Here is a 13,908-nt window from a genome sequence, read left to right on the forward strand (position 1 = left end):
ATATAAATATAAATTATTTTATTAACTTTTTTATTGGATCTATATATAAGATTACACCTCTTAATAATTGAAATATTAAATTATTTAATTAATAGATTAATAAAAATTAGTTACTAGTTTATAAATTTAAATAAAAAAAAATCACAGTTGTATAAATTATTTTAAATTCTTTAAATTAAAAAACTTATTTTTTATTTTTATTTATAACTAGATTTTATTAAAATTAATAAATTATACATATATATATGTTTATACAGTATAATACATAATATGTATATCATTGGACATATTTATATGTATATATTTATAAATTTATACATATATATTTTGATGGTGTAGGATGGCGGAAGAGGGTGAAATGCAGGGTGCAACTGTGGCGACGCCACAGCAGGAATTGAGGGTGGACATGACGGTAGGGTTGGGAAGAAAAAATATTTTCTTAAAAAAATAATTCAATAATTAGTATATTTTTTAACAAAATAAATTATTTATTTTACTAACTCTAATATAATTTATATAAACTAGATAAATTATTTTGAATTATTATTTATTAATTATAATAATGAGCAACTTTGTGACAATAGTATTCAATATTTGAGCATTTTGAGATATTTGTAACATATTTTGACTTATTGCTCTCAAGCTAAAGTAATGAAAAAAATATGAAAAAGTTGTGTAAATAGGCTAAAAGTACTTGTGGGTTATTTACATGTATAAATAGGCAAAAAGTGCTTGTTGACGCCATTTTTTTTCCCTCAAAAAAGCTGAATAAATGCTTGAAGGACATTTTTTTTCTTCAAACCCTGACCATTAACTACCGGTTTCGTCAATACTTAACTGAACAGGACCAATAATGTTAAAAATTTAGAATCTTAGGGCCAAAAGTGTTGAGCCCGTAAAATTCGGGATTAAAAATGATAATGACCCTATCTAGTAGGACCAAAAGTGAGATTTTACCTCATGTCAAACTTCAAGAAAAATAATTATAATTTACCCTATTTTTAGTTAAACAAATGAATTTTGAAATTTGTTTATGTAAAATTAAATTATTAATTAATTAAGTAGATGAAGTAAATAGAAAATTATTGTCCGAGTATTTTTTATAGTAAATTATATAGACATCTATTAAGATTAATTCTATGGTACTTTTACTTATGTTTACAATTTCAAAGGATATATTTGAAATTTTGCAAAAAAATGTAAGATATGTATGTAATTTGACTTGATATTAGAGTTTAATGTAAATTACTCATTTTTTTCAAATTAGAGGTATATTTGTGCAAACAATACACACACCTAAATCATACATTATAATATAGAAATAGAATTGATGATTAGGATGACAATGACGGAGTCTCAATAATGCATTTATGTTCTACTTTGGCAGATGCCAAATTTTATTATCTAATTTTTAATTGAAAGAAAAAATAAAAGATTTGGCATGTCATTTCGAAAACCATCCTTCTCATAGGGTGTTTATTTTGGTTAATCGAATCCAAGATTTGGTTCATCGAAATTTGGATATGATGAAATTATGTATTGCATATTTGATTGAAATATTTAATTTGCTTCAATAAAAATCAAATTTATTTCGATTTAGTTTGATTTTTTGTATCAAATTAATTAAAAAAATAAAATGCATAAAATCTCCTGTATTTTAAAAAAATTACAAAAAAAATACTCATATTATGAGAATAGGCTAAAAGCTCCCTGTATTTTGTAAAACTCAACTCAATCGCCCCATCTCTGTTAAATTCAACTAACAGTGTTAATTTTTTAGAAAATGACCGTTATACTCTTACTTAATATATATTATTTCTTATTTTAATGATTGTTGGATCTTATTTGATCAAATATTGATCGTTAAATTTAATCAATTAATCTCAATCGTTAGATTTTAAAAAAATAAAAGGTTTAGATTCAACAAATTATTTAACTTATATTATATATAAATAATTATTTAAAAATATATTATTATTATATATTAAAAAAAAAACAACTACCCCTTTTTTTGGGTAAACGTAATTTTCATTAATAAAAAAAAGACACACATAATAGTACAACAAAGTTCTTCAATTGGTTTCTCCCTCAACAGGCCAAGGGATACGCCATAATCTAAATAAGGCACATGTACTAACAGACTTGGCTAGGTTAATACTAAGGATGCGCTGTCTGACATCTTCCACAATCAAGAAGGCCAACGTGGCGGGAGTCCTCTCTTCATGCTCAAATCTCCTCAAGTTCCTTGCTCTCCAAATGTGATAAACACATGAAGCTAGTAAAGCTCGGTAAGCGAGGTTAACAATGTGTTTTCCCCTTCATTTTCGTGATGCCCATTCGATATCCGTCGTCCAATCTCTGTTGGGCCATGAAAAATGCACCAATCTGCGAACCTCAGAAAGACATCGTCTGCTAAAACGGCACTGAAAGAAAATGTGACTATGGGTCTCCGTCGCACCCACGTCACACAAAACACAATCGCCGAGGTGAGAAAGCCATGTTTTATCTGTCGTTGGCAGTTTGCCCAAAATTGCCATCCATAAGATAAACGTGTGACGTGGGATCTTACATGAGCCCGAAAGTAGTGAAACCCATCCTACTTTCGGCCCCGGTGGATCAAATAATCGAATAAGGGCCTGTGTCGTAGGTTTCCCGCTCTGAAATCGCCAGATGATACGATCCTCGCCTCCATGAATGTGGGGTAATGTGTGTAAGATCTCTAGGCATTCAGAATCAGTGAAAGGAGGCCATTGCCAAGCACCCTCATCTATGATAGTGCTGAGCTTGGTCGAAAAATCCACTCCCAATAATAACGGCGCGCGTGGGAACCTGTCAATGAGTGGTCCGAGAGGATGCCATGGGTCCTGCCATAAATAAAATCCATGTCCGTCCCCAATTTGATAGTCAACCATCGGTCGAAGAAAAGGTCGGAGTCGTAGCAGTTTCCTCCATCTCCACGACCCTCTATCATCTCTAACTGCCCAGATGGAGGTGTTAAGTAAACGGTCATGATAGAGCCAGTCCACCCATATCGATGTCCTCTCACACTTTATCACTTCGCATAGTTTGTTGGTCATGAGTGCCCGATTCAAGGTAGCAATATCCCTGAGTCCTTGCCCCCCTTCCTCCGTCGGTCGACACACCTCTGTCCAAGCCACTTTGGCATATCCACTATTACCCGAGCCTTTCCACAGAAATGCTCAAAGTCTTTTCTCGATTTCTTTTGTAATTTTCTTAGGCAATATGAATGCAGATGCCCAGTAAACACTAAGTGAAGTGAGCACAGATTTAATAATTTGCACCCTACCCGCATATGACAATGAGAGCCCCTCCCAACCAGCTATACGTTGATCGATTTTCAACAATAAAGGCTGACAATCCGTGATAGATAATCTACAAGACAAGAGAGGGAGGCCAAGGTACCTTATCGGTAGATGTCCCTCCTGAAACCCAAGGAAAGTCATCATGTCCTCTCGCAACCCTTGTGCTGACCGTGAAATAATAATATGACTCTTCTGAACGTTAAGATTCAGCCCCGACCAAACGGCAAAGCGGTCCAGGCCCTTTTTCAGAACACCAATCGAGTCCATATTAGCCCTACAAAACAACAATAGATCATCTGCAAACCCAAGCTGGAAAATGCGTGCCGCCTCACATTTCCAATGGAAAGTGAAGTGTCCATCTTGCTCAATCATCTGCAAGAAACCCAGATGTAAGACCTCCATCACGAGGACAAATAAGTACGGTGACAGAGGATCTCCTTGTCTCAGTCCTCGCGCGCCCAGAAAGAACCCATGCGGTTTCCCATTTAGGCCAACTGAAAATGAGGGGGTGGTAACGCATTCCTCAATTCATCTGATGAATATTGGGGGGAATCCAAATAACTCCAGAACAGCTAATAGGAAGTCCCATTCGACCGTATCGTAAGCCTTCCTAATATCCACTTTTAGCGCGCACCTAGGAGGGAGTCGGGCCTGTTTATATCCCGAGAAAAGCTCTTGTGCTAGCATGATATTATCACCAATGCTTCTACCAGGAACAAAGGCTGCTTGGCAAGGACTAATCATCTTGTCTAGCACCACACTTAATCTCTGGACCAGAAGTTTAGCAATAATCTTATAGAGAACATTGCAACAAGAAATATGCCGAAAATCACTAACTGTCATTGGCGAATGTACCTTCGGAATAAGCGCCAGTAATGTGGTGTTAATTTGTTTCAATAGCCTCCCAGTTGTGAAGAAATCCAAAACCGCCCTCGTCACTTCCCCACCCACAATTGGCCATGCTGCCTTAAAGAAACCAGATGAATACCCATCTGGACCCGGTGCCTTATCTTCATCTATATCAAATACTGCCTGTTTAACCTCCAAGGGGGTGAAAGGCCGAATGATAGCAGTGATTTCGTCTTCTGTGAGTAAATGTCTGGCCCATGGTCTGAGGAACCGAATATCAATAAAGCTACGTCTCCTTTCTCCTCCTAGCAGGTTGTGATAAAATGAGACAAATTCATTAGTGATTGCCTCCTGAGCCGAATGAGTGACTCCATGCTCATCATTGATTTGCAAAATTCTCCTCGTAGTCCTCCATTGTGCAATCTTACGGAAGAAAACCCTGGAGCACTGATCGCCTCCTTTCATCCATTCCATCTTAGCTCGCTGACGTAGCATGATTTGTTCAAGTTTTGCCGCTTTGGTCAAAACTAGTCGACAACAATGCTCCAAGTAAACGAACAACTCCTCATGCCGGTTCGCACTAACCAATAATTGGGCCGCCTCCAGAAATCCCTTGGCCAGCTGTACATTATGTGATAAATCCCCCTTATTCCTTCTCTGTTCTCGAAAGACCAGTTTCAGAGCTTTTAGCTTTCGAGTAACTGCATACATTGGTGCGCCAATTACCTCATGCTGCCAAACATTCTGCACGCTAGGAATAAAAACTGGTGAGATAGTAAGATAATTGTCAAAGCGGAACATACCTCCCAATTGCTGCTGTCTGTCCCCACATAACACCATTGGCGAGTGATCTGAGGTACGCGGGGTAAGGCTCATATAAGCCAATGTTGGGAACCGGGTGATCCATGTGTCATTAATGAGCATCCGATCCAGTCGTTTCCATAGGTTCCTCGGGCTCGCACTACAATTGTGCCATGTGAACTATTCTCCCTGCATGGGCAACGGAAGAAGTCCTGCCCCTTGGATACATGAATTAAATTCTTCCATTGCCACTCGAATGTCTCCTGAACAGACCTCACTGAGGTCTCGAACCGAATTAAAATCACCCCCAATTAGCCACGGAGTATCGACACACTGGATGGCCAATGTCCCCAGAGTGGTCCACAGATCACGTCTGTCAGCTACCTCATTGGCCCCATAAATAACAGTCATGGCAACAGACTCATGAAGTGCTCGAATAGTAACATTACAGTGAATAAGTTGTGCACCCAATTCAATGACATCAACATGAACAAAGTTCTCATCCCAAGCGATCCAAATACGTTTGCCAGTTGTTACATAATCCACAAACCATTTCCAATGCGGTAATAGAAATGATTGAATTTGAGAAGTATTATCCAATCTAACACGAGTTTCAAGAAGACCGAGAAAATGTAACCTGAAGTCAGTAACAAGATCTTTCACTGCTAGCTGGTGGTCCCTCTTATTTAGGCCACGCACGTTCCAAACAGCTGCGTTCAACATGGGTCAACTGAGGTGGGGCTGCATGGCTTAGGACCCCCGGTATGTTTGTCTGCATCATCATCAAGGAGATTTAACGCATCAAATGTGTTATAAAGGACAATATCCTTACCCTTATCCTTTCGTTGTTCGTCCCTTCTTGGTGCTTCGGGTTCCTCGGAGCATGGAGATTGCGATCTAACCTCTTCTTCTCGTGGCTTTTGTTTAATCGTAGGTTCTCCAATGTCCGCTACTGATTGAGTGCCACCTTCCTTCTCTTTCACCATCTTAGGCGGCCCTCTTGCCGTTATCCTTGGCACATAAACGGACACCGGTGGTTTAGTAGGTTTTGTCGGTTTACTCAACACACAATTCTTTGCAGAGTGTCCCAGGCTCATACACCTTGTGCACTTCGGGGGCACCCATTCGTATTCAACATCCACTTTGCATGGTGATTCTCCTCCATCGTCATCTGGGGTCAGAATAACAATATGCTTCGGTAAATTTGAACTGATGTCAAGCATGACGCATACACGAGCGAAATCCAGCCTCATGCATGCCCTCGTGATGGCGTCTGGGTACAAGGGTTTTCCAATTCCGCTTGCCACTGTACTTAGTCCTTCCGTTGTCCATAATTCCACAGGAAGGTGGCGTAGCTTAATCCATACTGGTACTTGGGTGTGCTTCAATTTTCTCATTGCCATCCCTGGCTCCCATTTCTGTAGAACTATCGGTTGACCCTGAAAAAAGCCATGGACCTCCCTCAATAACTTCCTCCATATCATTAACTGTTTTAAACTGGAAGAAGAAGAATCTGTTAGCTGTGGCAGTAACCTCTCGTAGTGCCGGCCATATTGATGAGACATACTCTTTTAGGTGGTGGAAGTATGATTTTTTTCCAAGAAAATATCCAACCGCCGTCGTCCTCCATCTTCTAGACCCATCCCTGACAGTTTCAATCGTAGGGCGTACAATCACCTCGCCATTTTGAATAGTAGGAGCCACATACGACAAAGTTTTTCGCGATGAATTATTAAATGCATGTGCAATTTTATCTTCAAGCATGGTATCATCAGGACATGCATGCAACGGGATATTGCCCACGAAAAGTCCGGTGTGAGAATTGGGTACCTTGGCCTCGCAAGAGTTTTCGATCAACTTTTTTCCCAAAATAGAGCTGTTCGTCGCGTTTAAAGGAGCTGTCTGTGCAATTTCAGTCACTGACGGCTCATCTTCTGCCGGACTCTTCAAATTATCAGACGAGAGGGACGCACCAACAGAACAATTTTGCACAGTTCCTTCCCTCGCCGCCGATGACCCCTCCTCAGTACATTTTCCGGCCAGAAGTTCAGTAGTCGCTGTTAGTAAGCAGCGCCATGCCTTACGAATCATCGGCGCTGCCTGTTGCCTCTCCATTTCACCACGCCCGAATTGGGACTCCCATCGAGTTTTTAGTTTGTTCAGTGCAGCCATCGAGTCCTTGTCTCCATCCACCACTTTGTTAGCGAGTCGAATGAACTCCTCAAAGTTGAAGTTCACCTTGGAATCAATGTCTCTAGCCTCCTCGAAGCTTAGTCGTGCATCATTTGGCAAAATACCCGCAGCAGTCCCCGTCGTTTCAAAAACCGAGACTTCATCTTCTTTGTGCAAAATCTGTTTTTCAGTCGGAATCTCACCGCCTACGTCTCCTTGCCGTCGACCACCACCCTCCACGACTGTCCCAGCCTCGGCCGTTCCTTCCTCCCCGTCACCCAAGTCGCCAGCCGGAGTTTGCAAAGAAGAAGAAGTCATACCTGTTTTGTTCTATAACTGTGCGCGTGGGGGTAGGTGAGAGTCGCGTGGGGGTTGGTGAGGTGCTGTAACTGTCCTCTCTCTACTCTCTCTTAAACTTTACATGTTACGGCAATGTCTTCCTTGGACGAACCGGCTTTTCTGTTCCAGTTAGGAAGCAGATCTCCGTTGGTTGGCAGGGCAGTAACCTGAGCCTTCCACCAGCAAGAAAACTCAAAAGCTCCTTTCCTTATCAGTCGAGTGAACTCGTCAAGAGAGAAAGTGGGAGCGGAAGAGACGAAATCATAGACGGCGAGAATAAGAAATAGGTGAGGAGTTTTTTCTTTTTCGTTTGTCAAAAAAAAAAAAAAAAAAAACTACCCCTTACCCCCGCTGCCCCCCACCCCCTTACTCCCGACTTCACCCACCATGTCGTCGCCGGCGACGCTATTTTATTAAAATCTTTATATTTTTATAAATTCTTTATCAAATTGAGTGAAGTCGGTCTCGTTAGAATCGTCTTGAAGAGAGGAATCTGATGGTGGTGGTCTAAAATCGAGATTCGACCGGATGAAGACGAATCAATGGCAAACATGTTCGACGGTCGTGATTTGAGTCCGCTCTCTCTGATTGACGAAAACTCAAATTGAAGGTACGAAAATGTTCGTCTTGAAGAGAGGATTCGAATGGTACCATTGGCCGGTGAAAATTCGTTCGGACGGCGCCGAAAACTTAGAAACAAGTTTCCAGCGAAAAAGGGACGAAATCGTAGTTTTTATTTTTTAATTAATTTTAATTATATTAATTAAAATATATTTAGTTAATTAAGAATATTTTAAATAATTATAATAATTTAATATTTTGGCTAATTAATAATATTTATTGTAATTAAATATATATTTTAAGTAATTAAAAATAATTTTAGATTTAATAATTAATAATTATAAAATTATTTGAATTTAAATATAATTTAATTTAATATTTAATATTAAATAAATTAATATAATTTAATATTTTAATTTAAATTTAATATGATAAAATTTAATACTTATTTTTTAGGGTGAGAAATGGCAAAAGGAAGATATAAAACAAGCCAAAAAGCCCTTTGTATGTTATATAAACACATAGAGGGGTATTTTAGTCCAAAGTGTCATTAAATATGAATTTAACCGTAGAAAATAACTTCCAAACACAGCAGACGCGCGTCTTCTCCACTTTCCGTTAGTTGCTAACAGAAGGGGTTTTTTTGCTGACTAAAACAAAACAGGAGGGGGTATTCTGAAAATAGAGGATGTTTTTTACATACTTTTTAAAACACATGGGGGTTTTATGCATTTTGTCCTTAATTAAAATTATAATATATATTGTTGTTGAGAAATGAGGGATATGCGAGAGTTGTATATTATGAAGTTGAGGCAAGAGTTAGATTATTTATCTTTAATATAAGTTATCGCCCCGCTCTGGTGCTCATGGCAATTTATATATCGAGATACAACGACTTACAATTTCAAAATAACAGCAGTACAAACTTTAAAAAACGGCGAACCAAGCAATATTTTGGAACACTCTTAATAAACAACATGCTTTTATTGCTAAAATATTTGCTATAAAATGCTTTCCAAGTTGAATGAAAAACAAACTTGTGAAAATGAAGCGAATAGGGATTTATTCATAGAAGTTGAAAACGTATCATTTAATGGACATGTCCAATCATCAAAGTTATCTTTAAAAGGTTATAACCTTTCATTTGAATGGACACGTCATTAACTCAAATGACGTACTATTTCACTCAAATGGACGAATTGTTTCATACAAAGGTTTCACCCTTATTCGGTTGATTAGACACAAATGGATGATGATTGGACACCATCAATCATGATACACATATCACGAACTAATTAGCGTCCTACGTCGCAACGAATTATTTATTACGATTTAATATGATTGAAATAAATGTATTAAATATATTTATTTTTTAATTTGCTATTCACTATATCTTTTTTTAAAAAAAATATGATGTATTAATTTATATATATTTTTTATTCATAATATATTTTAAAACGTAAAATACAGATTTTTGTACGAGAAATGTGTGACTATCAATAATCAGGCGCAAGTTATAAATTCCAAAGTAGCCATATCATTTAAGATCTTAATATACAATAAATATAGTTTAAAATTTATAATTTATTCAAACAAAAATATATCAAACAAAATATAATTTCAATGACTTTAAATTTTATTTAATTTTTATTATTAAGTTTGGTTAGCCATTCAAAAGACTTTAGTAAGTTATTTATTTTGTATTATGATTTTTATTCCTAAATCCCTACAAATTACTATTTCTCATAAATAGCTCAATACGTTTATTTAATGGGTTGAGTTATTAAATCCCAGCATCGCCCCACCAAAACCCCAAATCCCAGTACCCTATTGCAAAATTTAGCTGAGGGTAGCAGACGACCGAGAGAGGGGCAGCCAGAATAGCCGCCGGCGTTGCCGCCGCACCGATCCTTCACAGGTTTTTAGGTCATGTATGTTATCTCGATAAAACCTGCCTAAGTTTTGATTTCGGTATTGCAAGTACTACATTATGCATTGACTGGTTCTTCGTGTGTGATTTTTCACGATACGAGAATTTTGAATGATGTTAGTGCGTGAAGATTGTGCATCTTGAGTACCTAATTTCTTTTTTTTTTTGGTAAATTTCCATAATGGTGCAGTGGTTGGATTGGGAATCATGTCTTGGTGCACTATTGAGTCGGATCCTGGTATGATTCTTTCTTTTGGTCTTTTAATTGCAAAAGCTTTTGTGTTTTTGAATATCTATGTGGCTGAAAATTGATAAAGCCATCTTAGGTGATATGTTGTGAGCTGGGGCTTTATGGTTTGGGTCTTATTAGTTGTATAGTTCAACACAGCATCTTCTTTACGCATTCTTGATAGTGGATATACTTGGAGGCATCTGTATTTACAAGATCGACATAGCGCATTGAACAGTGACATACAATGTGTTCTTGTATGTACACTTGAATTCTACAAATTATTGATATAAGATTTAGTTGTGGTCCTGGAGGAGATAATTGGCTACCCTCGCCAGATTTTGTTTCCAAGAATCCAGTTGAACATTGAGTTCTGCTACTCATTTATTATATTTTCTTGAGGAAGCTGAGGAACCATCAATAGTTCAATGGTTATCCTTTTCCTTTGTCAGTAATGAAGTTCTGTCACCTTCAGTCTGCTCTTAAGTTCTAATCCTGGATATTTGCTGAAGTTGTTTTCAATGGGCTGCCACTCATCTTCCCCCTTATGATGTCAGTCTACCCTTTAATTATTAAGCTGCCATCACTACCTATGGCTTCTTAGTAATTGGGTTTAGAAATTGTAATTAAAGTCCACCAGGAGGGCACCATGGGGGGCCAACCTTTCCTCGTTAAATGTGAAAGATATATGTAGCCATTTGCAGATGTTCCAGAATCCATATCTAAGATGATAAAGAATGATAGCATTTGTTTTTCATGGGAGACTCATGCAACTGTTTCCACAGCTGGGCTTAGAAATTGATTTCTCCATAGAGCACGTTCTTGCATTTCTTTTGACCGAGTCGAAAAAGCATGCATGCTCTTAAATTTGTTTGGAACTGCAGGTGTTTTCACGGAACTTATACAGCAGATGCAGGTTAAAGGTGTTCAGGTAATGTTCTAGATATATATTCATTGGAGACGGAGTTTCATGATGTATAGGCATAATGATTGGATGGTTTTGCCTTCCCCCCATACTTTTTTCAAACTTTAGATGTATAAACTTTTACCTTGAATTGTTAATTTATTTGTTAAAAATTGGCACGAGGAATAGTCTGCTGAATGGTCGGAATCACAAGTAAAACAAGTGGCCAAAGTTCTACCATTATGTATTACTGTATTTGTATGGTCTTCCCATATTTAGTAATAGGTATTCAGAAAGATAGCTTGAAACTTGATTTTTCTTTCCTCTAGTTGGTCTTTTTAACTGTTACAAGGTAAAAGTTACAGAAAGAAAAATTGTGGAAAATTAACTTTCTGAATCAACTCAGGTGATACTCCTTTTACCTTTTCAGTAGATTAAGTAGTAAATAGTCTGCGATTTCAATGAAACTGAGTGGCATCATCTGAAGCAATTGAGAGTACATGGAGGAAGCCAATCGATAGAAGCTTACCTTCAGCAATTTAAATTGGCACTGTATTTGTCCATATAGCAAAAGCATAGGCTTGTTTTCTTGTCTGAGTTTTTGTATTCGATTTGATGCTCAGAGTCTTGGACTTCAGTTTCCACATTTAAAATCAGCAAAGAAGTTTTAATTAATACAGCAAACAGGAGGTTGGGTATTATCTTTGAACTATTATGAGTAGCTCAGTGATTTGCAAGCTAAATATGGCAGGAAGCAACTTTGTTTGTGCTGCTAGTGTTATCTAATGATATAAAAGCTTCGTCGTTGCCATTGCTCCAGTTTTTTTTGTTTATGAAAATATTTTCCTTAGTGCTTCGCGGGTTGTCCTGGATGTGTTTGTGCATGAGTGCCAGCCGAACCCAACCCCCAACCCCACTCTCTCTCATTCTGGCCAAAGTTGACTTGAAATGCTTTAGTTGGCTGCATTGCTCCCTCTATGTATTAACAAGGTTCAGATTCGTTACTTCATTTGGCATTGTTGAGCAGGTTGAGGAGTTGTATTCATTGGATCTGGATTCTCTGAATAATTTAAGGTAAAAATATAAGTCTATTATTCACTTCATTTTAATTCTTCTAATTTCTCATTTTGTCTCTAGAATTGATACTTTAGTAATTACCACTGTATTCGCATGGCTCACAAATTTTCTTTTCTTTTCTTGCTTAATTTATAGGCCAATATATGGTCTAATATTCCTCTTCAAATGGCGTCCTGGTGAGAAGGATGAGCGAATTATGATAAAGGATCCAAACCCGAGCTTGTTTTTTGCAAGCCAGGCTAGTTTCTATACCATTATTTCTTTGACATAATAGCTTAAACTTTAAGCTGCTGCAATAGTGCATTCTTGTATAATTATAGGTGATCAACAATGCATGTGCAACACAAGCAATCCTGTCGATTCTGATGAACAGTCCTGACATTGATATCGGCCCAGAGTTGTCAGCCCTGAAAGAATTCACCAAAAACTTTCCACCTGAGCTTAAAGGTTTAGCTATCAACAACAGTGAAGCAATCCGCACAGCCCATAATAGCTTCGCACGACCTGAGCCATTTGTGCCTGACGAGCAAAAAGCTGCTGGGAAAGACGATGATGTTTATCACTTCATTAGCTATATACCTGTTGATGGTATGCTGTATGAGCTCGATGGGCTGAAGGAGGGGCCCATAAGCCTTGGGCAATGCCCTGGTGGGCCTGGCGACATGGACTGGTTACGCATGATACAACCTGTGATTCATGAACGGATAGAGAAATACTCCAGAAATGAAATAAGGTTCAACCTAATGGCAATAATAAAGAATAGGAAAGAAATGTATACAGCTGAGCTGAAAGAACTCCAGAGGAAAAGGGAACGGATCCTGCAGCAACTTGCTGCATTGCAATCAGAGAGAATGGTAGATGGCAGCAACTTTGAAACTCTAAATAGAACACTTTCAGAAATAAATGTTGGGATTGAGGCTGCCACCGAGAGGATATTGATGGAGGAGGAGAAGTTCAAGAGATGGAGAACTGAAAATACCCGTCGGAAGCACAACTACATACCCTTTCTCTTCAACTTTTTGAAGATTCTTGCTGAAAAGAAGCAGTTGAGAGGCCTTGTAGAGAAAGCCAAGCAGAAACAAACCAAATCCTAGAGGAACATGCAACATTGATGAAGTTAACATGCTGGTTTGAATGTTTACATCTGATTAAAACTGTTATTATGTCTTTTTGAATTTGTATAATATGTAATTATATCTAATTTATTAGATCTACAGATACTGTTTCCCAATGTTTTTATCTACAGATACTATTGGACATGTTTTGCTACTTGATCTCAACGCGTACCCACTGAATTGCAAGATTTTTATCCCTAAAAGGTAATTTTGTTGATGATGCGGAGGTAAACGACTTCTCTATGGCTGCTCTTCCTTTGAATTGCTGTGGGCTTTACCTCCTTCAGGACCCAATTCTCATAAATCTCATTTCAATGACAAATCATCAGCATTTAGCAACAGGCTGGGTGTCTTCATTCTTCTTTTACAGTCTCAAGTAGTTTTGAACGACTCACTAGACATCAGTCAGTAAATTTGAGCACTTACTGCAGTAAAAGAAAGGGATATAATTGCATTATTAACCCTCCCCTATGGTTAACTTACAAATACTACACATTTACTATTAGATTATTACACCAACATTCCCTATCATGGATATTTTTCATTACATCGAAGGTCATTACAATTAAGGATTTGTTTGACATGAAATGCGTGATTATTCATCAAGA

General features: G+C 37.8%; 2 protein-coding genes across 2 annotated transcripts; one reads left to right on the forward strand and one right to left on the reverse strand.

Annotated features, from left to right (window-relative positions):
• Positions 1–5,153: 5,153 nt before the first annotated feature.
• LOC105170848 (uncharacterized) lies at positions 5,154–6,226 on the reverse strand. The gene is made up of 2 exons (XM_011091770.1): positions 5,806–6,226; positions 5,154–5,683 (listed from the first exon to the last, which is right to left on the reverse strand). Exons 1-2 carry the CDS (start codon positions 6,224–6,226, stop codon positions 5,154–5,156), a joined length of 951 nt encoding a protein of 316 aa, XP_011090072.1.
• Positions 6,227–9,816: 3,590 nt separating this feature from the next.
• Positions 9,817–13,459, forward strand: LOC105170484 (ubiquitin carboxyl-terminal hydrolase 2). Its single transcript, XM_011091256.3, has 6 exons — positions 9,817–9,976; positions 10,166–10,213; positions 11,089–11,135; positions 12,136–12,182; positions 12,321–12,423; positions 12,506–13,459. Exons 2-6 carry the CDS (start codon positions 10,183–10,185, stop codon positions 13,277–13,279), a joined length of 1,002 nt encoding a protein of 333 aa, XP_011089558.1. The 5' UTR covers positions 9,817–9,976; positions 10,166–10,182; the 3' UTR covers positions 13,280–13,459.
• Positions 13,460–13,908: the final 449 nt, after the last annotated feature.

Source organism: Sesamum indicum, linkage group LG9, assembly GCF_026168435.1.
Source record: "Sesamum indicum cultivar Baizhima isolate 11 linkage group LG9, ASM2616843v1, whole genome shotgun sequence".
Classification (NCBI taxonomy): domain Eukaryota; kingdom Viridiplantae; phylum Streptophyta; class Magnoliopsida; order Lamiales; family Pedaliaceae; genus Sesamum; species Sesamum indicum.